The sequence below is a fragment of the Martes martes genome, assembly GCF_963455335.1.
Source record: "Martes martes genome assembly, chromosome: X".
NCBI lineage: Eukaryota > Metazoa > Chordata > Mammalia > Carnivora > Mustelidae > Martes > Martes martes.
In genome coordinates this window covers 23753931-23780893 of record NC_137897.1, presented here as the reverse complement: position 1 = coordinate 23780893, position 26963 = coordinate 23753931, and the positions used below count along the sequence as shown (strand labels likewise).

The 26963-nt window shown below is 35.6% G+C and overlaps 1 protein-coding gene across 1 annotated transcript in view; it reads right to left on the bottom strand.

Annotated features, from left to right (window-relative positions):
- Positions 1-26963, bottom strand: part of IL1RAPL1 (interleukin 1 receptor accessory protein like 1) — a gene marked incomplete at both ends in the record, with an annotated part of 1258868 nt that overhangs the window by 297230 nt on the left and 934675 nt on the right. The window contains one exon of the mRNA XM_080795733.1: positions 20031-20105. Coding sequence (XP_080651859.1) covers positions 20031-20105 — 75 coding nt within the window. The remainder of the gene's footprint in view (positions 1-20030; positions 20106-26963) is intronic.

Genomic DNA, 26963 nt, shown 5'->3' with positions numbered 1-26963 from the left:
TCAACTGACTGAACCACCCAGGAGCCCTTGCTTCCCTCTTTAGTGAAAATGTATCTTTATTATCCTTTTTCTGGCACTACTCTTTTTCAGCAGGTCAGCTGGCTGAACTACTTCAGTGGGCTGCATTGCTGCCCATCTTCCAAAGTCAACATAGGTTTTCTCATATCAGTGTGTCTCTCTTAACACTGGTCTTTCAGCAATGACTTTTTACTTCATTTTGGTTGGCCTAATTCTACCTCTTCACTAAGATATAGCTCAGAGAATACTTTCACCATGAGGACTTGCTTGATCCTCTTTTTAAAATCAGCTCTTCTTCGCTAAACTCAGAGTAGGTTCTTCTCAGTTTCACTTACATCTTTGCCTAATGCCACGTTGGACATAGGCAAAGCATTCAACAAATGCACGAGTGAATGAATAGTTTCTTATTAGTACCTTGAAATACTTTAATATTGTAACTCTGCCAATGAATCATAAGACTTAGGATGCTGAACAATGTAAGTGACTATCTCCATAGTTTGAAAAAGTTATGCCTATAATTGTTATGGCTAGATGCCAGGGTGTCTACAAATAGAGAAAGGCAGAATTCCTAAAATTTTTTTCTGTGAAGACCAGGAAACCAGAAGAATGTCTAGAAGATCATCCTTTATTAGTACATAAAATCACCAATCCATTTATTAGTAGACAATATTTCTATTGCAGGTGGATCAACTCATGCCAATTGGAAAAGAACACCCACCTGTGAAGAGTTAAGACTGAACTTTCTTTGCTCTCTCAGAGCTAGCAGGACTACCATGTTTTTTTCTTCTAGGAAAAGGGTTAAAGGAATGCTTCTCTCTGCTTCATTTATTGGACACTTTAAAACTCTTGTGGGGGACATGAACCATGAGAGACTGTGGACTCTGAGAAACAAGCTGAGGGTTTTGGAGGAGAGGGGGTGGGGGATTGGGTGAGCCTGGTGGTGGGTATTAAGGAGGGCACGTATTGCATGGAGCAACTGGGTGTGGTACATAAACAATGAATCTTGGAACACTGAAAAAATAAAATAAAATTTAAAAAAATAAATAAAACTCTTGTGCTATGGACAACTTGTAATGATTTCTTCCCCAAAAGGTAACCTCAAGGGCTACCTGGAAAAAGTATCCCTCAGGTAAAAAGAAAAGACCATGAAACACAACACACACACACACACACACGCATACACACATGCACACTGTGTGTGCACACATATGGGAGCAGACCTGATAATTACTGAATGAGGGCTCTTGTCAACACTTCACTGTTTATACAGCTTGTGAACTTTTTTTTCTCAGTATCACAGTTTTTGTGAATGTGCTAGAACATGTGACAGATACTGTAGGGGGTTGAATGGTAGCACCTAAAATATAGGTCCCATCTTAATCTCCAGAAGCTGTGAATATTACTTTATTGGGGGAAAAAAAGTTTTTGTAGATGCAATTAAATTCAGGGCCCTTGATATGAGGAGATCATTGTCGATTACCTGTATTGGCCCTAAATCCTATGACAAGTGTCTTATAAAAGAAAAGCAGAGGGATATCTGAGACTGACAGAAGAGAAAAAAACACAAATGAGAGAAGGAGGGCAATGTTGACCATAGAGGCAGAGACTGGAGTGATGTGGCCAAAAGTCAGGGAATGCTGACAACCACCATATGCCAAAGGAGGTTAAGATCCTTCCCTAGAGTCTCCAGAGGCAGTGCAGTCCTTGATTTCAGACTGCCGGCCTCCAGAACAGTAAGAGAGTATATTTTTATTGTTTTAAGGCATCTAGTTTGTGGTAATTTGTTATAGCAGCCACAGGAAACAATAAAGATATCACAGTTAAGTTTTTAATAAGGTAAGCATCACACACTGTTGCTAAATTTCTCCTATACTTTGAGAAGTGCCTTCTTTCTCCACTTGACCCCCTCTTCATTCCCCAGTACACAGCTTCCACTTGGAAAGATATTCAGATCTCATTTGTACCCCCTGTGCCTGACTTATAGAATCTTGCTTTCTTGACAATAGCAGCTGATAGATGAGATAACCCAGATATGTCGGTGTCTGTTCACTCCCTTGCTTGTACAGTGAAGAGCTCTGGGAAGTATAGAGATCATGATTTTGGCTAAAAAAAATCAGACCTATCAGGTCAGAACAGATACAGACAGATATATAGATTTAGATATGTAGGTGTGGATATATGACTTTAAGATTTTTGTTTGCAGAGCTTACAAGTCCCAGCAGTACAGAGAATAGCGATTCTCAGCCTCCATTCCAGATCTAATAAAGTAATATTTCAGATATAGGGGGAGGCAGGGGAGCTGGGAAACTAGGTGAAGATGTTTTGTAAGTATTTATGATGTCTATTCCCAGTTGAAAACCATTGTCATAGATAGCTGGCAATGAAGATCTTCAAGCCACTGAGATTCTCACTTTATTAGTCAGTGGCTAGAGTGACCCAGTGGCTTGTGTCAATATACCACAATGCCAAGGACCTCTTCATTTGGAGGAAGAAAATACATTAAAACTGAAAATGCCAACCTATAATATTAAAATCATTAAAATACATGTGTTTTGAATTACCAAACTGAATACAAAATGGTCTTCTGTATTTAAGGATTGAGTTGACCATTATTTCAATAACTTTGAGAATCTTAGTCATATCTCCCCATTGAGAAACTATTCTCACAAGCCAGAATAAAGTCAATTTCCATATTGTTTTCAATGCTATGCTATTGTAAATATATAATAAATTAATGATTAGGTTCTTTTAGTTACTGCAGTTTAAAATAGAGTGTTCATGGAGCGCCTGGGTGGTGCAGTCAGTTAAGTGTCCGACTCTTGGTTTTGGCTTGGGTCCTGATCTCAGGGTGGTGAGGTTCCCCTCAGTGCTTGGGTTTTCCTCTCCCTCTCCCTCTGCCTCTCTTCCCCCATGCACACACTCTCTCTCTAAAATAAGTAAATAGGTCTTTAAAAAAATAGAGTGTTCCTTAGTTACTCTGCCACTTTCATTCTTATAATCATTTTCACAATTGGTGGAAGTTTTCTTACACGATTGCTTATGTGGCCTTGACTTAGTAAATGTCGGCCCAAAGGAAAAACTGCAAATTACCTTATCAGCTTAATGAAGCATACATTTACGTTATAAAAGCATTTCCATTTCTACAAAAACCTTAGCAAGTTCTTTAAAGTTAACATGGTTTTACAAGCCATGTGCAATATACATCGTAAATGTCATAAAAAATACCTTGAGTCCAATTTAATTTCTCGGTTAACATTAATTTTGATCCAATTGTTACAGGTCTTCTAAATGGATAATTTACTAAGGTCTACATAGTTTTTAACTTTAAATGCTCAAACAATCATTAGCTGGCTTTAGATTACTTATCTATATATAGTCAGATAATTATATTCGGAAAGAAAGTGTAAATCCTAAATTAACAAAAGCCAAATTTGTGTGCAGAGACTTAATATTCACAGTAAATTGACAAATCAATTATCAGTTTCACTTTGTTCATTTTAAGAAGTGAAATGAGACCACTTGCTTTTTGCTTTCTATTTAAGAAAAGACTATAACTTGCTGCTTTTTAAAGAGTGAAAAAAATCTGATGAAGTAGCCACTCTTCTATCTGCTTTTCTCACATTAACTTTTGCAGCTCACGAGACATTCTGTTCATGAATGCTCTAAGTACTTCCATTTTCTTAAGTGCCTTGAAAAGAAATTTCATGCCTGAAGATCAGTGGAAGAAGAAAAATGTCTATTAAAATGTACTTGAAAGAACAAAAGTGCAAAAAAAAAAAAGGAATGAGAAAATAGGAGGCAAAGACGAACAGAACCAGATCCAGAAGACAAGCAACTGAATAAGAAAAAAACCTGAGAAACATTTCAGGGACAAATTCATATTCAAGCCTTATCACTAGATGTTCTATTTGATAAGACACAGGATCTGTTAACAGTGGGATAAAATAGAAATGAAGTAGTCCAAAAAGATGAGACCATTCTAAATACTACAGAAAGGGTCACAATTAGAATTTAACAAAGGAACAAAGAAGGAAACAACAATCAATACACTACTGTGTAGAAATATACCAAGAAACACAGCACATATCTGTAAAATGGAGGTACAATATAAACGTAGCAGACTGTTGCAAAGATGAAATGAGACAACATATGAAATGCCTTGCAAATATAAGACACTCCAAAAGCAAGAGAGATTATGATCATTAATCAAAGCAAGCTACACTTACAGGGCCTTGACTTTCTAGTTGATTAAAATGCTCATTTGAATGAGAGCTGATGTTCAGTCGTAGCTGAAATCATAAACAAGGACACAAAGTCTTGGCCTCTTCTTGAGGAACAAGGGTCATCTCTGAGGTTAACCAAGACTGTAATATTAAGTCTTTGTAGACACACTTCTCTCTGTCTGTCTGTCTACCTACCTCCCTACCTACCTACCTTCTTCTCTGGATTTTAGCAGACTTTGTGCCTGCCAGACACTCAATAACTAAGTAGTAAATGGAACTAGTGAACTCATTTCTCATTCTGAATCCCTCAGATTATAAAGTCTGTTTGACTAAACTTTAGAGATCTGCCTTAATTCAAGATGTCAGTTAACCCTCTAACCAAGACCAGTTTCCTGGCTGAACTGTGATGTATAACTTTTTTTAACCCCTATTTCTTTCTCCAAATTCAACCTATTGCTCTGTGTTGACTTTCAATGGCCATCTGATTTTTCGTCCTCTGTCTGATCGGGAATTGATTTATTACCAGGCTTCTTGGTTAGATCTTCATAGCTCAGCTCCGGGGGCCCTTCTTTATCTGTCTCCCTCATCCATAAAGTGGGATCTTCAATCACAGCAGGCAATTAAATCAAAACTAACAGCTTTAGTGTGGTTTATTCTGTTGTCCTGTAGTATACAGCTACTGAAAAGGGTGAGTTATACCTGTTGGATTTTATTTATGAGATTTAAACCTGAGTAAATGCTACATAATTTGTTCATTCATTTATCAGGTATTGACCTACACTTTAAGGGTGTGAAGATGAAACACTGTAGTCCATTCTTTAAGAGTTCCAAGTGCAGTAAGGGAAATTGACATATGATATGTACAGAAAATGAGAGAAAAGCTTTAACAAAAGCATGAGAAAGAGACTTGCAAGCACTTGAGAAGTGTTATTTAATTCTGTGTAGTAGGAGTCAGGGAAGGCTTTATACAGTTGACATTGACATGCATCTTAAAATTTGAGTAAATAAGTACAGACACTAGAGGCAAGAGAGGGAATTCCAAATGGCAGGCATTGGACACGCAAAGGGTGGAGTCATGGAAGTCCATGCCTGGTCCAAGGTGTGAGCTTAGTTGGATGGTAAATGAAATGACGAAGATAAAATGGAATCAGATTGTGAAGGGACCAGCCTTTATCCTCAAGCCAACGGGCAACATGATATTTTTAAGCAGTAAATCTAGCATTATTCCAATTTTACAAAGATAATTTTCTTACCAAAATTAACTATGAGTCTGACAAACTGACTTTATTTTAATTTTTGATATTTTGAACTAAAACTTCTTTGCCAATTATAGGATTTCTACTTTCCATGGCTTCCACTCTTGACCCTGATGATTATATACAGAAATGATGATTGCATTAAACTCATGAAAGCCACTGCATATAAGCTCTAATTAATAAGGCAAGAATAATCACAGATCCTATAGTCTTTTTCTTGGTATATATTTGCAAGTTAATTAGGTAATGTCCATTTTCTTAAAATTTTAAATCCTATTTATTTATTTAGAGTTTGAAATGGTTTTTATTTTTTATTTTTTAAGATTATTTTTATTATCATATAATGTATTATTTGCCACAGGGGTACAGGTGTGTGAATCATCAGGCTTACACATTTCACAGCACTCACCATAGCCCATATCCTCCCCAGTGTCCATAACCCAACCACCCTATCCCTATCCCCCACCCCCCAGCAACCCTCAGTTTGTTTTGTGAGATTAAGAGTCTCTTATGGTTTGTCTCTCTCCCGATTCCATCTTATTTCATTTTTTCCTTCCCTACCCCTCAAAACCCCCGCCCTGCCTCTCAAATTCCTCATATCAGAGAGACCATATGATAATTGTCTTTCACTGATTGACTTATTTCACTTAGCATAATACCCTCTACTTCCATCCACGTCATTGCAAATGGCAAGATTTCATTTCTTTTGATGACTGCATAGTATTCCATTGTATATATACACTACATCTTCTTTATCCATTCATCTGTTGATGGACGTCTAGGTTCTTTCTACAGGGTAATGTCCATTTTTAAGTATGGAATCTTAGAAGCAAAGATATATCCAGGGAAAATTTGTAGAGAAAGGAATAAGTAAAAATGTCTGTTGGAGTAGTTGATAGGTGTTTCTACTTTTGTTATCTGTGATAGCAAAATAGGCATGATTACTTCTCTGTGGGGCCAGATTGCTAAAGAGAATTTGCCTATATCCTATTCGATTCCTATATCACCTGATGGGGTGATTCTTCCTTTACAATAAATTGTGTTGCTCTAAACTCCTTGATTCCCTGATGATAGATCTTATTCTATTTGTAGTTCCAAACACATCACAAATAAGTCTGTAACATGTTCCATGTTACATGGATAACATGGATAGCATGACAGTACAGATTCATATTCCATGAAAGTCATTCCAAATCCAGATCCAATTGTAAACCTACATGATTTTTAGGGTGGCACCACAGTGCAACTGTATTTGGTGATATGAATACTGGATCTACCAACTGATGGACTAGATGAGAGACCATTAGACTAAAACTATGTGCCAGACATATCTTATTTGACCCATATGGTATACAAAAATGAATGTGAATTCCTTTAACTAGGACATATGCTCCCTACTTTGCCATAGTCCCCACTGTTCTTTACTCCATCACACCTGGCCTTTCTTTGCTCGCTTATATTACATGAACTTCACTTTATAACCCAAGCTGTAGCATTTCTATCTTTTCACGAACCATACCTTTTACTTGAAAATGTCTTTAACAGCTGAGAAGCTGACATTTGGTTTTGGGTCAACATTAGGCTCAAGGTTGAGACATAACATAACACACAGAGACAGTGGTGAGGCGATGCAGGTGGAGCTGAGAAGTACGCACTTCAGACACAGAGCAGATGTCAGTACTGGTTGAGAGGAGAGGCAAGGAAGAGTTTTCAGCCTTAGAGAGACTGTGCTCAAAGGCATCTGTCTGACTAATTCTGCTCCTACTAAGCTAATGAACAGACATAATAAGGATGACAGCTAAATTAATAGGATGTGGATTAACTAAAGACTTTAAAGAAAACAAATACTGAATATGAAAACTTAGCCCCTGTAATAACTATTGCTTTGTCCTCATCTGGTACAAGCCTATCCCCCCACCCACCGACATTCATGTACTCACACCAACACACAGGCTTCCTCACCACAGGAGATACAGCATACAAGAAGCGCTGAGTCAACATGTCTTACTTCTGACATCATAGTAATCTGGTCAAAATTTAGATCTGTAACCTAAGCTAGGCCAATCAGAACGCCTTCTCAGAGAATCTCGAAATCCAGCTACAGTTCCGGACTCCACTTATCATCCTGGTTAGAACTTAGCAGAGTACTGCCCTCATCCTCTAAGCTGGCCCACCCCCTGCCATGCTCCACCTCTAAAAAGGGTGACATGCAGAGAGAAGCAGATGAGAACAGAAAACCTGAGTGTTTCTAGTCATCCTTTAGGCCAGCCCTGCTCCTGCCTTTTAAGTGGTTTGTCACTTGTGATCAGAGCCCTAGTGATGAACTATTAGAACCTGTGAGTCCTTAAATGTAAGTTGTCTAGGCACAGGATGCTGATCCAAAAAAAAAAAAAAAATCCCTCAAATTAACTCTCGCTTGAAATAGCCATCTATTTGAGACAAAAAGAAATGTTTTTGGATTATTTTCCCTATACATTGTTCATCTGCTTGTGTCAATTATCTATTTTATTTCATATACATATATAATGACTGAAAAGAAAATAAAGGCCTGTCTACTCCAAATCTGTCAACAGTAGAATTCTCTGTTGATTTGACATTTCTTTCATAGATAGTAACTGATGTTCTCTATGACACTTAACTTCATCTGCAGCTACTAGCTCATGTATTCATCTAATCAAAGATTCACTTATTTTATTTATCACCCATTATATACAAATGTTATTCCCACTCTCTAATTAGTAGCAAATCCTAATAAACAGCATTGGAGTGGAAATACATTATTCATGGGAATTAGAGAAGGGCTTTTTTCCTTCAAAAAATAATCATTACAAATTACAATACAAATTTTATATCTAAAAAATCTTTGTATAAATCCTTCTATAAATATGTGACATATAATTCTGAAGTAAATATCCATACTACTCATAAATAAACTATACATAATAAGTAGACTGCATAATACTCTAATTGCAACTCAAGTAATTTTAGTCAAAATTAGGTACATTATTCAGAAAGCTTTTAAAAAATGTAATCGATTAACTCTTAAAGTTTCCAAGATAATTGACATTATCAAATCAGAAATATACATTCATCAGAAACACTGAAATGTTTCTTTTAAGAAGAGAAAACAAAAATACTTACTGAACTTTCCCTAAGCTATTTCATCTAATGGCTTCTTACTGAAGATTTGTAGTAATAATCTCAAATTTTCCTGAAACTCATATTGTAAGTACCCTATTTCCAGTGATGGCTTGATGTGACAGGATGCATTCAACTTAATTTTCCCAGATAAGGATTGTATTTTCCTTTGTTCTCTTCCTACTCAAAGAGCTGCCAAGTTTCCATAAACACAATTCTTCAGCAAGCAAGTGTGGAATGGGTGCCCTGCATTTATTAAACTAGAAACAAAAATTCTCTGAGACTGAGAAAGCTTGTACTCTACTTCTAAGTTTGAGGAGACCATTGTGAGGAAGTCAGAAGGGAGAAGGAATACTGACTCTTCTGGAATCCTAAGGAGCTTGAAGTCTTTCTCTCATGCTTACTGTGGACCAGAAGGGGAAGTGTAAGGTATCTGCTGACCAGACCATTGGTCCAAGATTTACCTCAATACAGTTGAATTTTGGAAAGTAAAAACTCTGATAAGGTTTTTCTTTGATTTTTTTAAATTATTCAATTGGACTATATATACTATAACTAGATTTTAGAAACTTTAACTAGGAAAATTTTTAAAATCCTAACTCTTTTTGAGAAAGCAACATTGGCTTTGTTTATAGTGAATTGGAAAAGAGGCCTCTTCATGAGAATTTACTGTGAGGCTCAGGTTTTAAAGCCTTCTGGATATTCTATACATTAGACTGATCTTCCATGTTCTAGAACATAATCATTTAGGCACATCCTAAAATGTGGATGTTTAGGGATGCAGAAACTAATGAATCAAATTTCATTGTCTATATTTTCATATTGAAGAGAAAAACCTTACTAACAACCTATGAATACATCAGGAAGAAAATTAAATGATCAGCAGAATGATGTAATGCAAAGGGCCATATAAATTCTGGAAGAATCAAAATACAAAATGCTCCCTTTAAACTTGGAAATAAGAACTCTCCCCACAATTAAAGATGCGGATAAACAAATTACACCACCGGCAGTCATTCTATTAGGGTACATTTCAACAAAACCAAGGCATTCTGGTTCCTCAAATATCCTACCCTACCACATCAATTTTGGAAAGAATTAAATTAAAATAAAAATACTGTTGATTCTGAAGCTGGTGAACAAAATTTAGTACTTCCTCAAAGAAGGCACAAAGTCTCAACGGGGACATCATTTTCTGCTGATGGACAAGGGGAAGCCATATGAAGTGATGGGTGGCTGATTCTTTACCTGGATTAGTTAGAAATACCACTTGCAGTTTCACATTGATGAACTTCATCTTAGGAAATGTAGAAATTTACACTACCGTGGAGAAAAGTTATGGGGGCGATTATTCAATCACAAAAGGATTCTTAAATAAAATTATTCACCACAGAATTTCTTAAATAGTGTATTTCCCTTGTGCATATAAATCTTTCATTGATCATTAGCTGCTTAAGAGAGACTGGGGGACAGAGCCTCTTAAAACTGACATGTTAAGCCACTGCTAATTAAAGATCAATCAAAAATGAAAGGAAAACTTCTCTGAAGTTATGATGATTCAATTTACCCACAAATCTGTAGGAACATATTAAGTTGGTAGAGTAAGGTGTGACTGGAATGCTAAGTGTTTTAACATTAAACCATAAAATACCGGTATCCTATTTTCATAATCACATTCAAGCAGAAGTTATTTTTCATGAAGAGTCTGCATATAATTTAGGAATGCTCAGTTATTTAGCCAAAATTCAAGAGGAAATTTATGGGTGAACATCTCTCTTTATATTCAAATTTTAAATGATGTAGGCCTTTTTATAGTTTCTATTTTAATGAACATCAGTCATATGGTACATACTTTTATTCTGAAACCTCTTTCAATATTCTACACCATAATGTCTTTTGATAGGTTTATTTCTGATAAATTGGCATTTACTTAGCAAATTCTGAAGTTCTTGTTAACATGGGATACTCACTGCATGTTTCTATGCTAGTAAACTTCAGTCATTATGAAAGATTCAGAAAGTTTTGTGATAACAGTGTCTGTCACAGGAAAAGCAGTATTTTTCTGTAAAGTGAATATGACTGTCACCAAAACCTTTAGGACGCAACTGACAAGCATAATAGTTTGATGCTCTGTTTTGTAAAATTATTCTCATGTCCTTTGTCTCAAGAAATGTTATATCTGTATTTCTTTAGTTTAGAAAAATAATGTTTTCCAATCTTACTTTCTTCTTGATGATCATTTACAAATTTGTATAGCATAGTGTCCATTACATGGTCATTTTTTTTAAAGAATGGTAATAATTTTCTTCTGTCAGAGTTATGTATTTACTATATGCATTTGGGTAGACTTGTTGAAGAAGTAATTTAAAATAAATAATTTCTTTAAGATAAAATCTAATTTAAGTAGAAAAATTTAATGTGCATATTGTGTTCTTAGAGGGGAAGTAGAAATTAATTTTCTAAAATATTATCCATCCAATAATGAAGCCTATGTCTACTACCATAGTATGATACTCTAGTAAGAATATAAACATGATCAAATAATCACTGACATTCAGAATGCATTTCAGGAACCTTCCATATATAGCATTAAAATATCTCAACTACTAGTGACAAGCATGTACTGACTACTTAATATATATCAGGTGACATATAAATTTTACATGCATTATCTCATTAAATACCCACATTAACTCCATAGAGGTAGGTCTTATTACAGTGCCCTTTTTATTGGTTAGGAAAATAGGGGCTGCTTCTTTAAGGTTATACTAGTAGTAAGGGGCAGAGCTGGATTGTCATTTAGATCTTACGACAGAATGACATGAACCGGGAACCAGTGCCATATGCTTCCTTTTATTAGAACCAAAATAACTGAATAATAGCAATACCAATACCAAGAAGGAGAAGGAGAAGAAGGAGAAGGAGAAGGAGGAGGAGGAGGAGGAGGAGGAGGAGGAGGAGGAGGAGGAGGAGGAGGAGGAGGAGGAAGGAGGAGGAGGAGGAGGGAGAGGGGGAGGGGAGGGGGAGGCAGAGGAGGAGGAGGAGAAAGAGGAGAAGGGGAAAACCATGATGATGAGAACAAATTTGTTTTTGTAAAATTTGTGATGTAAAAACATACAGTAATTTTTGGCCTCTGTTTTCGCATCAGTTAAAGGAAAGATTTAATTTGATAACTATCAAAGCATCTCCACTTTCTAAAGTTCCTAAATTTAGAGCTGTGAAGAGTTATACATATCTAGTTGCTTAGTGGTCAACAACACATAAAATACACTCTTAGTTTTGTAACAAAAAAGTAATCTTCATGATTCGTGTCTGTGTCCAAAAAACTACACCAGAATTAGATACAAAGCTGGGAATTTCAATGGACTCTCTGCACTGTTTTTGTGACAACACTCTTAGACGTTTTCTTTCTTCCTCCTTTTGGCTCTTTTCCAAGATAAGAACAAGCAGGTGTACTTACATTGTCTCTATTCCAGTTTTTAATGCATTTTAACAAGTGCTTCAACTGGCTTCCAGATTTTCAGATACCAGTGACCCATAGCCACTGCTCTAACCTCCATCTCCATCTTTCTTTGGGTTTCAAGCCTATCATAGATTTAGGCCTTTGCATTTAACACTTACAAAGGAAATTTGACTTCTGCTTAGATAGCAATTTTTAATGCAGATATACAAGTTTCATTTTCACATAGCCTGTTCCTCCTCTCTAGCATTAAAAAAATTTTTGATTTTGAAATCTGTGAGATTCATATAAGTTAGGGCATATAATGATCTAATAATACTAATACTAGTTTCCATTTGTTGATTTCTCATTTGCTTCAGGATATAAAATATTAACTAAATACTCATATGAAAGATATTCCTCCTCGGGTTAGAATCATAATTTTTAAGGGGCTTTTGGTTTCAAAAATAAGATATCAGACCACAACAGCTGTCAAGAGTTATTACTTTCATTTATCATAGCATGATAAATTTGGATTGAGTAGAACTGAATACCATCAGTTTATATAATTATAATACTAGCCTTTATTTGCTTTTACATGCTTTAATTATGATGTCTATTTGTCCAGAAGCTCCAATTTATGTCTAACAAGTTTCATGCCAGGCAATAGAGCTATGCTAATCTGCATATCTTTCTCAAGTGGCCAAGTACATAATTTTTCATCTAAAACTTGGACTTTGGATACACATGTTCTTATCCAGAATGAAAAGGAAGTTTTTTATAGTTTTTTATATGAGTTTGTCAGGGAAAAAATGTCTTGCACTTTCCCTATGGGGCAGTAAGAACAAAGTCAACAACATTACATTTGCTCATACAACCAGAAGAGTAGTTGTGAATGGTAAAACCCAGTCAACGTTGACTTCCTTACCTCTTGGAAAGCAAGGTCATATTTGCATCACTTGCATGACTTAGCAAAAAAGTATTTGTTTAGATCAACTGTATTACATGCCACTTTCAGAATCAGGTATCAAATTTACTCCCAAATTGTTCTCTTTCGATGATATTGATATTATTTCCCCCCTTGAAAAAGAAAACAAACAAGCTTCCCAATTTTAGTAAGAAAGGATAGTAACTATTCAGAGAAGGTATGTTTTGTTTCAAGCTATTAAAATATACACCTAGATAGCAAATGTTAGATAATAATTCCCTATGGGGTCTTCTTAGATTAAAAACTCAATTAGTATATTTGCAGTAAAACACATTCCAGGCACAATATATTTATATGCACAGCTCCAGGATATAAAAGGCTCCCAGTTATAGAGTGAATAAGTTATGGGAATAAAAGATACAGCACAGAGAATAGAGTCAATGGTATTGTAATAGCATCATACAGTGACATGATACTTACACTTGTGGTGAGCATAGCATAATGTATTGAGTTGATGAATTACTATGCTGTATACATGGCACTAACATAATAGTTGTGTCAACTATCCTCAAAAAAAATCATGAAGTAGAATATGTTTCAATAATCAATTATTTAAGCAACATAGTAAATTAAATGTATAACTTACATAACAAGTAGTTTTTCTAGAAGGATATCAGTCAGGATCTATTATATAAGATACAAATATTTTTCCCCAGGTCGACTTGAAATTTAAAATTCTGTGAGCTATAATATGGTATAACAGGGCATGATATGCTACTTAAGTTCTAGTGTGATATTTTATTTTAATTAGCCTGTAGCTAAATTGAATAAAGTTACATGTATGTGTGTCCCTTTACTTGGACAGATGTCTAAAAATCTGAGGCTTCAAAACTGTCATCAACCACTTTCCTCTCCATGTTAACATTGGTGAATCCTTGTTACTTGCTCAGATACAGAAGTGTTTGCTTTTTAACAAACTTAACAAACATATTAAATACCAAAGAAAAATAAAAGCACTACTGGGCAGTTTGTTTAGTTCAGTCTCATTTTTCTCCCTTGCAGAAAATTTGGAGATGTGTGCCCTTTGTGGCATGTGTACCTTGTCCTCAATTAGTATTTATTGGCATTTCCTGTGCACAGGGTACATCACAAAGTTACTGTGAACTATATTAAGAAACACAGGATCTAGAGAAAGTACTCAGTTGAGTATTAGGATAAGCAAAAGAAGAAAACAGAGACTTTTAGACATTCAACGAGGTTTCCATATTTCATCAACTCTAGGCATTTACTAAATGGACTAGATTTATTTGAAATCCTCCAAATGTGACTATTCTGAAAAAAGAGAGGGCACTTAATATGTAATGAGTAAAGAGTGAGAGAAAGAGGTAAGAGGTAAGAGGGGATTTCAAAGGAAACTGACTTTTCCTTTGAAAGCACTATGTTGCAAAGATGTATCATTTTATTAATCTTAACAAAGATTAAAAAGTTATTATACTCATTAGAACTCTAAACTCTAAAACCTGTTAGAATAAATGAATTCAGTAAAGTTGCAGGATACAAAGTCAATACACAGAAATTTGTTGCATTTCTATTCACTAATTATTAACTATCAGAAAGAGAAATTAAGAAAACAATCCCAAAGAATAAAATACCTAGGAATAAATTTAACCAAGTAGGTGAAAAACCTGTATATTGACAAATGTAAAACATTAATGAAATAAATTAAAGAAGACAAAAAATAGACAAATAAAAAGGTATTTCATGCTCATGGATGGAAGAATTAATATTATTAAAATCTGCAAACTACTCAAAGCAATATACAGATTTAATGAAACCCCTATCAAAATTTGAAAGGCATTTTTCACAGAAATAGAACAAACAATCCTAAAGTTTTTGTGGAAACATAGAAGACTGCAAATAGCCAAAGTCATCTCTGAAGAACAAAGAACAAAGAAGAACAAACCTGGGGGCATCATGCTCCCTAATTTCAAACTATATTACAAAGTTACAGTAATTAAAAAGTACGTATTGGCATAAAAACAGTCGTATAGATCAATGGAAAAGAACAGAGAGGCTTGAAATGACCTCACACATGCATTGTTAACTAATTTATGAAAAAGGAGCCAAGAATATGCAATGGGAAAAAGCCTCTTTAATAAATGGTGGTGGGAAAACTGGAGAGTCACAAGCTAAAGAATGAAACTGGACTACTATCTGAAACCATATACAAATATTAACCCAAAATGGATTACCAAATTGAATGTAAGACTTGAAACCATAAAACTTCTAAAGGAAAACATAGGCCATAGCTTCCTGACATCAGTTTTGACACGGAATTTTTGGATCTGACTCCGAAAGCAAAAGAAACAAAGACAAAAATATACAAGTGGGATAACATCAAACTAAAAAGCTTCTGCATGACAAAGGAAACCAGCAACAAAATAAAAAGGCCACCTAATGAATCAGAGAAAAATAATTACAGATCACGTATCTGAGGTGCTAATATTCAGAACATACAAATAAATCAAACAACTTAATGACAACAAAAACACCCCCAATCTAATTTAAAAAATGGAGAGAGGATCTGAATAGTCATTTTTCAAAGAAGGCATACAAATGGTCAACAGGAACATAAAAGGATGCTAAATGTTATTAATCATCAGGGAAATGTAAAACAAAACCACCCTGAGATATCACCTCACACCTGTCAGAATGGCTATTATCAGGAAGACAACAAATAATAAATGTTGGAGAGGATGTGGAAAAAAGGAAACCCTGTGCACTGCAGGTGGAAATGTAAATTGGTGCAACCACTGTGGAAAACAGCATGGAGCTTCCTCAAAAAGTTAAAACTAGAACTACATATGATTCAGCAATTCTACTTCTGGGAATTTATTTGAAGATAATAAGAACATTAATTTGCAAAGATATATATATATCTGTATGTTCATTACAGCCTTGTTTTTAATAGTCAAGATATGGAAACAACCTAAGCGTCCATCAGTGGATGAATGGATAAAGAAGATGTGGTATGTGTGTGTGTGTATGTGTGTGTACATGTACGTATACAGATATAGATAGGGATATAGATATCTACAATGGGATAATACTCAGCCATAAAAAAAAGATTGAAATCTTGCAATTTGTGACAACCTAGATGGATTCTGAGGGTATTATGCTAAGTGAAATAAGTCAGACAGAGAAAAACAAACATTGTATGTTCTCTCTTACATGTAGAATCTAAGGGAAAAAAACCAAAATGAAACAAAAAACAAGTTCATAGATTCAGAGAACAGACTGGTGATTATAAGAGGCAGAGGACTGGAGAGTGGGAGAAATGGATGATTTTTTTTTTTTTTAGTTTAAACAAGTTGAATTTAAACATTTTAAAACTTATTACAGCTATTATATGCTTCTGGTGAGAGTTTATGTTACTTCTTTGGTAAGAATTCTAAAAATATAGCAAGAAACTTTAATAAAATTATTTGATTTTACCTAGTATTTTTCCTTTTAGGAATTCAACCTGTTGAAATAATTATAAAGTCAAGGGGAAAATGTATAAGTAAAGATCACTGCCTCATTATTTATGATGATAAAATTTGTAAAAAAACCACAAATTTCTAGCAATATATATGAAATTACAGGACACTTATGTGGATATCATGTATCCATTAAATGGATATTTTCCAAGAACATTTAATAGAAGCAGATTCTTTCCTTTAATTCTCCAAAATTTCTACCATTAACCTGTACGATCATTTTCTAAGCAAAAAACTAAAATTTAAATACAGTGATACCCAGGTCTAGATGAGTAATTAAAGGTAATTTTTCAACACTTTTAAGATGTAAAGTATAATGTATCTCACTAGGTTAATGGTGGGATGGATTTCTACTCTTTGTAAGTCTGTTAATGGTGAATAATAACATCCTTTGTTCTGAAAGTTTCTGAAAATGGGTTCCTGGCTATAACGAGAAGGCCACATTACTGACTGACACACTCAGGGCTCAAGCTCAGCAAGATTATGGTGTCTGTCTTTTGATTCCCTTGACTACCACAGCCTGAAAGGACTAATCAGGCTCACATGCTGAATTGACCTTCAGAATTGTACAGCATGATTTCTAGAATTTTACCCAAGAAAGTGCTGCCCAGACATTTGCTGATGTCTTCAAGTTAATTAAAAAGAACAAAGTTCTTTTTTTCACATTGTGAAGTAACACACTGATGCCACTTAAAATGGAAATGCTAGGCTGTAACCACATTAAAATTGATTAAAATTCAAACCCACCCATTTATATATTTTTTACTATTTTATCTTTTGTCCTCAGTACTTTTCTTTTTCATACCTTTTGCTTTCTACACTGGAATCATTTAAATGACTACTATCAATCTTTCCAGTTTTGAGAAGATGAAGGAACTGGGGGGAAAAGAAGCCACAAGGGAGGTGGAGAGCGAAAGGTGAGCACCACCAGCAAATGGCAGATGAAGGAGAATGTGGTGATGAAGACAAATCCATGATTTTATCTATGACATTATTAATGAGTTTTATATATTTACAGACAAACTGGAGGACTAATGGGTTTATAGTTACCAAGGTCAGCTGGATGTGTGTATAACTTTGCCAGGATGTTCAAGTTAGGTCACCAGACATCTACCAACTCAGCTTTGTGTCATTACTGATTATTGTTCTTATACTGTAGCTCATGTGCTAGTTTTATTATCCTCTGAGGTGAGTTTTCAATTTAGGACAAGGTTGAGTCAGACACCTGAGCTCTTGATCAATGAAACTCTGTTGGAGATTCTCACTTTCTCATAAAAGTAGATACCACTTAGAGGCTCTCCATCACTGGTACTGGCCACCCTCCTGACTCCCAACCCATGAAACTTCACTCAATCCGCCTTCCTTAGGATGTAACACATTTGACCCTGTTGAATTTAACAGCTTTTTCAAGCCTGGAAAGGCAAAAATTAAATCCCCAGGAGGAGAAAAATCAAAGTACATATTGAAGAAAACAAATATGTTTTAAGCATCTAGATAGAGTCTTTTTGTTTGGTCCTTAATATTACTTTCTATTTTCACTTATCCTTTGTGATGGTCTGCTCACCTACTCCAATACTACTGCAGTAACAACAGTAACAGAGTAGTTCATTCAAATCAACTGTTGATCCAAAAATTGAAGGATTAAGGCTAAATTTCCCTAACTAGCAAATGATTTGTTCTATACAATGAGAATCAGAATCAGAAAATAAAATGAAACAAAAGTTGTTTAAAAGAATCCAAATCCTAGGTTGATGTCTCTAGTTTACTTGGTATTTAAAGAGAACTCATGCTCCTTTTGGTGGTGGTAATAAAGGAGTTATAGTACTTCTCAGAGCATCTTGCTAACACACAGGCCCATCTTTCTTCAAATGAATATGCAGTTGAAACTTCCAATTTGCATAAGAAATTTTCATACTTTCAAATTGATTTGATTAGTTTCCATAATTTTTGTTCAAGAAAAAATAATTTTTTTTAAAAAGAAAGCTTTATGAATTATTTCATTCTGTATAACATTTTAGTAGAATGTAGAGAACAATAGATAATATAAGAAAACCCTATGGGCAACCATCAATCATAGTATTCTTCTTATTATGTTGTCAAGTAAAGAGACACAATTAATTTCATTTTCACTATGTTCATTACTGATAACTGGTACCATAAACCACTTCTTCTTTCCCAAGATCTATATATTGTTTTGTATAATTTTAGAAATACATCTTCCTAGGAATATTGAAAGGTGTGTATGAGTGTGGCCACTTAAAATTTACATTTCAAAATTTCCTCAGAAAGCAGCAATACAAGCTAATATACTTTAATATACCATAACATGAGTAAAGAGTATGATGCAATTTTAATATATCTTTGTTTCATATAGAGCATTGCTTTAATGATGCTTATGGTCTTCTATCTCAAAATAGTGACAATTATAATACTACTTGCATGTATATGGCATCAACTCAAAGGCTTGGGTTTATCATCAAAGAAGCATATTGATGCCCTGACTTGAATAAATCTTGCATATGTTCATGCCTTAAAGTTAGTAAATATTACCAATGTTAGAAACCTGTTGACTATAATAATTTCATAGGTTCTAAGACCGTATCTTTTTGCACTATAAATTTGAATATGCTATTACCAAAGATGATCACATCTGTAATCTTCATTTTGAAGATGATTTACAATTTTAATCCAAATTCTCACTCCCAAAACAATAATAACATCAATAACTTAAGGGAGGGTTATCAATTCCCTTTTAGTTGTATATAATAAAGTATTTCCACTGTCAAATGGTGAGTGTGGGAAAAAATTCCATACAAACATGAATATATGGTTTAAATTATACTTAAAATCATACTGAATATAGATATACCACATTTGGAAATTCCAGAATGAACTCTAAGATAACTATGTTAGAATTCTGATTTGTAGACAACTGAATATTTTCACTAAAGCAATGTTGTCCATGTTCTTATGTCCCAAACCTGTTAGTCCTTTAACCAAAAGCTACTTGCTCACATTTTGTTAAAAATAAAATAGCATAATGTTCTCCACATTTGATTAGATAAAAATGATGTTTAACTGTAACAGCAACACTTATCTTAATGAATCTGTACCTTTTCTCCTAATTTTCAAAAATTGTCTTTTAATGTACTAATGGTGTAAGTCAAAGAGTTCCACACAGCCTGTTGTAAAACCAAACTGAGCCTTATAAAAGACAATATAATGCCACCAGTAAGACCTTTACCCCATCTCATTTCCTAACAACGATATGAAAAACACATGAATCTTTATATCCATATGTCCAGCTTGGTATTAATGCACACACTGTGGGGAATGGAATGGGCCATGTTTGCTGGGATTTCCCAATTTTGCTCCCTTCAAATACACACAGGTTTGGCTTAGAGGATGACATCAGGTTACAATCTAGGCTTATTAACTGTTGGAATGTATTAAGAAAAGGGTATTAACCAGAATTAAGGAATTACTCACCCAGCTGAGTCTCCTGAATTGTCAGTTTACTTTCCATAGGATACAAAAGCTTGGGTGGCTTATCAGTCAGAGGGGCTGAAAAACAACAATAACAAAACAGACGTCTAATAATGCTGCATGAGATGAATGATAAAACACAGTTTATTTTCCCAGGTATTTTTCATTCTCAGAGCAGTGTGTCAAAGCATTCTACCAAGGAATGACTTACATATTGCAGTAGTACCTTCAGGTGAGCTGAAAAGCTATTAGATTGTACACGAGTCAAATATAACACTTCCAAATTGACAGTCACATGAGACCATTGAAGTTGGAATCACAATTGGCCAGTCCTTAAGAACATATGACTGCGATTCATCAAATATTTTCAATTTTCACCTTGTTTTCTACCCTACATTTTCTCTATGTTAATTAAAGCTAAACATGGTATCTGTATTGTGCATTTTGATGATTTGGGGGACATAATGTTGTCTTATTCTCTTTAATTCCTTTCCAAGTTTCCATACCCTGGAGCACACTGCCTCAAAACCCCTAACTTGATAAATAGGTTAAGTATTTTTTGCACACATAATCACAAAATGGGATAGCAGTGTGGCATTGGCATTCAATTAGTACAAGTGCAAGCTGCACACTCCAACATGTACATAAGTATTCACCAAGATAATATTTTAAATGATACTTGCCATTTACACAAAACCTCTTATTACTATTATCCATTACATTTTGTAGCATTTATTGCTAATTTACATGATATACTTGCTTTGATTTTTCACCTTCCACATACTTCTGCTCTCCGCTCCCATCAGTTTATCAGTTATCAGCCTACAGGTCTAGGAGTTTTACTATGACGCCTCTTGAAGACAGGTTTCCCATTGCAGACTTTATTCCTGTCCAATGAGACTGTCTGGACTCTAGATAGTCAGTTCTCCTTCATTAATCCTACCTCCCACCTTCTCTGACTGAATCTCCCAGGTCCCTTGAAACTTGTTACAAGCAACTTTCACTGTGAAACAAAGATAGAAATGATCAACTAAGGGTTGCTGAACTAAATGTTTTCACTTTGAGGGCTTTATTCCTTCCTTGCCAGGAGACCATTCCAGTTTGGGTGATAACTTGAAGGCTGATCTACACAGCAGTGCCAGGACTTGGCCACATGTCCTCATCACCAGAGGACTGGAGAATTCAGTCTGCCTCGGCAGCTCACCTTCATCTCTCTTCAACTGGAAACACAGTCTGTGCAAATGAATCATGAACCCCCAATGCAGAAAAACAGGGATGAGTTTTAAAAGTCTTGATTTGGGACACCAACCTCACAGAGGATCAATAGCTATCATTTGCAACTAATTGAATACATTATTCATTCATCTTCGTTAGCATTTAACACAGGGATGGGAGTGAAGGGGAAAGGAAAGCTGGGATAATGGGACAAAATAAATCACTCTGAAATTCTTCTTGAAGATTTGACATCTCTGATTAACCTTATTCTTCTTTCTTGCCTACAGCGAGATTAACAGATTTTTATTCTCCTACCAGCTAAATAAATAGATTATTCACTAAAGGTTGGTCAAAGAGTTCACCATTAACAGGTCAAAAAGCCACATTTCAAAAAAAAAGAAAAAGAAAAAGAAAAAAAAAGCCACATTTCCTAGGCTTGGATTCTCATATGATTTCAGTGAACTTCAAAAGCAACTATAGTATCAAAATAACTGGCTTACTCAATAAATTAACTCAATTTATAAAATTTTGTGACTATGTAGTTACAAGTAGACAACTCAACAGTTTGTTACAGAAAGCAGCTGACAGAAATGTTCTCTGTTCAAACACATCCCACACTGATTCCTAATAAGAAAACAAAACTGCAGAGAAAGATAATAAAATGCAAGCGTAGCACATTATTTCAGGAATATAAAATGGTTTTTTGGTTCTCCACCTCAATCCACCATCTGCCCTGTGGCATAATGTTATATCTTTAAGACCTTTCATATTACTCCCTATGTGATAATTCCAAGTTAGCAGAGGAATCAAAGAATGTTGGAGCCAGAGAAAATTATATGCTTATTAAGTCCTTTGATTTTTAAATTGTGTTCCCTAAAGCCTTGGATTTCCATAGTGCCCCTCTGGGCAGGTGAAGTGAAGATGGAGATAAAGAGTGGTCCACGTGACTTGATTTGTACCAACCACCCCTCTCTGGACAAAAGGAGCTTTGCTTTTATTCATCTTATACATCAGTATTTCACCTAAAATTTTTACCAAAAAAATTTCAATTCAATTCAACAACTGTATATGGTACACTATAATGTGCTAGGCATTGTGACAGGGACTTGGGATATCTCTGGTTTCTGCCCTTACATTTTATAATACTTAGAAGTTAAAAAATAATTAAAAATCTGGACTGATTCAACTTCTTTGTTTTAGAGATGCAGGATCTGAGGTGCAAAAAGAACAACTGTCTTGCCAAAGGTAACAGAACAAAGTGAAGCTAGAGCCCTTCCTAGATCTTTGCCTCTTAATTCTTTGTTAACTGTTCCTTGAAAATTCTGTCAAGCATTTGTGCAGGTTTCTCTCCAAGGTGTAAGCAATCTGTTAGGAGAGCAAAAACGTGCAACTAAGTAACCCTAACCCACAGCAGAGTGCTCTTACTGTGTAGTCTCTCATGTCCTTTTTAAAGATTTATTTTTATTTTATTTATTTGAGAGAGAGCATGAGCAAGTGAACAGAGCTAGTGAGAGAGAACACAAATGGGACGGGGCAGAGAGGGAGAAGTTGACTCCTCCCCCCACTGAGCAGAGAGCCCAATGCAGGGCTCAATCGCAGGACCCTGAGATCAAGACCTGAGCAGAAGGCAGAACTTAACTGACTGAGCAACCCAGGTGACCCTCTCATGTTTTGATATGCTCTGACACTTTTTATCAGTTAGGCATGCTTCTCCTATGGTTCACTTAAAAGTGAATGGAGGAGGACCAAAATGGCAGAGGAGTAGGAGACCTAAATATTGCTGCGTTCCAGGAATTCAGCTAGATAGTTATCAGAACATTCTGAACACCTACAAACACAATAGGAGGTAGAAGAGAGGAAGAGCAAAAATTCTAGGAACAGAAAAGCAACTGCTTATTGGAAGGTAGGATGTGCAGAGAAGTAAATCCAAGGTGACATACGGAAAGCTAGACCGTGGGGGAGGGGCTGGCTCCTGACAAGTGGTAGAGCAGCATAGCACAAAATCAGAACTTTTAGAAGTCTGCTCCACAGAGAGACGTTGCTCCAGAGGCTAAGTGGGGGTGGAGGCCTTGTGAGGACAGTGTGGTCTTAGGACCCAAGGGAACACAAAAAGACCAGGGATGTCTGAGTGTGGTAGAGCTCCCAGGTACTGGAGCAGGGAAGTCAGTGGCAAAGATGGAGCAGAGGAGTGGGCTCTCAGCTTGAGGTTAACTTGAACCATGATCCAAGGCACAGTTGGGCCATAGCTCTTTGAGCAAGGATCCCACCACAAGTGGCAGATCTGGGGAGACCTTCCCCCTTCCTCCTCCAGGAGGAATGGTGTGGGAGCACAGGCAGGAATCTGCTGGGTTTGGAGACTGAAAAGGGCCATGCATCAGAGATAGAAATGCTCAGTCACAGGCTGGGTGAGCATGAAGTACAGCCAGAGACCAGGGAAACAGGAGGGATTGACTGCTTTTCTCTAAGAGCACACTGAGGAGTGGGGCCCCAAGCTCTCAGCTCTTTTGGGTCAGAGATTGGGAGGCCACTATTTTAACTCCCACCCTCCAAAGCAATATGGAAAACATTCAGGGAACAAAAGCTACCCAGAGCAAAACCAAGCAGATTGCTTAGCCTGGTCCCTGGCAAGGGTGGCGCAATTGTGCCTTTGGCAAAGACATTTGAGAATCACTGCAACAGGCCCCTCCCCTAGAAGATCAGCAAGAACATCCAGCCAAGAACAAGTTCACCGATCAATGAGAACCACGGAACTCCAGAGCTGGGGGAATGCAGCATATAGAATTCGTTACTTTTTCCCCCATGATTCTTTAGTCTTTCAAAGACACTTTCTTTTTTAAATTTTATTTTTTTTTCTTATTCTATATTAAAAAATTTTTTCTCTTTCCTATTTTAACCTTTTTAAACTATTTCATCTTACCAATACCTTTTTAAAAATCTTTTAAAATTTTCATTGTTACAGTCATATTCTATCCCTTCACTGTATTTAACCATATTTTTTGTATACCTGTAAGTTTTCTTTCTTTAAAATTTTGGGATACAGTTTCTTCTAACACATCAAAATATATGCTAAATCTAGCATATGGCTTTGTTCTAGCCTCCAGTCTGAGCACACTTCCCCCCCTTTTTTTAATGAACTTCTTATCTTATCAATTCCTTTTTTAGAATCCTTTTTAATTTTCATCTTTACAGTCATATTCCATCCCTTCATTGATTTACCATTATTTTTGTATAAATATATAAGTTTTCTTTCTTTAAAGTTTTGGGAGGCAGTTTCTTCTAAAAGAACAAAATATACCCCAAATCAAGTGTGTGGCTCTGTTCTATTCACCACTCTAAATCTATCTACCTATGTATATCTATAGATATGGATGTAGATATATCTATCTATATCTACATTTATAGATATAGATAGCTATATTTAGATCTATCTGTATCTATAGACATAGATATAGATAGATATACAGACAGCATATATGTTTGATACACACACACACACACACACATTTTTTTTTCATTCCCCCCCTTTCTTCTCCCAGTTTCAAGTCTCTCCTGATTTGGTTAGTGTATATTTTTCTGGAATCATTGCTACACTTTTAGTATTTTGTTCTCTCATTCATCTATTCTTATCTGGATAAAATGAAAAGGCAGAAAAATTTACCTCAAAAAAAAAAAAAAAAAGAGCAAGAGGTATTAGCAATGGCTGGGGACCTAACAATACAGACATTAGTAAGATATCAGACCTAGAGTTCAGAATGACAATTATTGAGGTGCTAGCTGGGCTCAAAAAAGTCATGGAAAATATAAGAGAATCCCTGTCTGGAGAAATAAAATCCCTTTCTGGAGAAATAAAAGAACTAAAACCTAATCAAGTTGAAATAAAAAAAGCTATTAATGAGGTGCAATAAAAATGGAGGCTCTTACTGCTACAATAAATGAGGCAGATGAGAGAATTAGTGATATAGAAGACCAAATGATGGAGAATAAAGAAGCTGAGCAAAAGAGAGACAAACAACTACTGGCCCACGAGAGGAGAATTCGAGAGATAAGTGATACCATAAGATGAAACAATATTAGAATAATTGGGATCCCAGAAGAAGAAGAAAGATAGAGGGGGGCAGAATGTATATTGGATCAAATTACAGCAGAGAACTTCCCTAATTTGGGGGAAGGGAGCAAGCAGCAAAATCCAGGAGGTGCAGAGAACCCCCCTCAAAATCAATAAAAATAGGTCCACACCCCATCACCTAATAGTAAAACTTACAAGTCTTAGTGACAAAGAGAAAATCCTGAAAGCAGCTTGGGACAAGAAGTCTGTAATGGACAATGGTAGAAATATTAGATTGGCAGCAGACTTGTCCACAGAGACCTGGCAGGACAGAAAGAACTGGCATGATATATTCAGAGCACTAAATGAGAAAAATATGCAGCCAAGAATACTATATCCAGCTAGGCTATCATCGAAAATAGAAGGAGAGATAAAAAGCTTCCAGGACAAACAAAAACTAAAATAACTTACAAACACCAAACCAGGCCTACAGGAAATATTGAAAGGGGTCCTTTAAGCAAAGACAGAGCCTAAAACTAGTAGACCAGAAAGGAACAGAGACAATATACAGTAACAGTCACTTTACAGGCAATACAATGGCACTAAATTCATATCTTTCAATAGGTACCCTGAATATAAATGGGCCAAATGCTTCAATCAAAAGGCACAGGGTATCAGAATGGATAAAAAAACAAGACCCATCAATATGCTGTCTACAAGAAACTCATTTTAGACCCAAAGACACTTCCAGATTTAAAGTGAAGGGTGGAAAACAATTTACCATGCTAATGCACATCAAGAGAAAGCTGGGATGGCAATCCTTTTATCAGATAAGTTAGATTTTAAGCCAAGGACTATAATAAGAGATGAGGAAGGACACTATATCATACATAAAGGGTCTGTCCAACAAGAATATCTAACACTTTTAAATATCTATGCCCCTAACATGGGAATAAATATATAGATATATATCTCTATATAGATATATAGATATAAAATCAATGCACAGAAATCAGTTGCATCTACATACCAACAACAAGACAGAAGAAAGAGAATTTAAGGAGTTCATCCCATTTACAATTGCACCCAAAAGCATAAGGTACCTAAGAATAAGCCTAACCAAAGAGGCAAGGAATCTGTATGCAGAAAACTATAAAGTACTCATGAAAGGAATGGAGGAAGACACAAAGAAATGGAAAAATGTTCCATTCTCATGGATTGGAAGAAAAAATATTGTGAAAATGTCTATGCTACCTACAGCAATCTACACATTTAATGCAATGCCTATCAAAATACCATCAACTTTTTTCAAAGAAATGGATCAAATAATCCTAACATTTATATGGAACAGAAAAAACCCCAAATAGCTAGAGGAATGTTGAAAAAGAAAACCAAAGTTGAGGGCATCACAATTCCAGACATCAAGCCCTATTATAAAGCTGCAATCATCAAGACAGTATGGTACTGGCACAAAAACAGACACATAGATCAATGGAATAGAATAAACTCAGCATAATCTCTTCCAGTCCCATCCATGTTGACACAAAAGTTGGGTATTCATCCTTTCTGATGCAGGCATAATACTCCATTGTATATATGGACCATATCTTCTTTATTCATTCGTCTGTTGAAAGGCATCTTCATTCTTTCCACAGTTTGGCGACTGTGGCCATTGC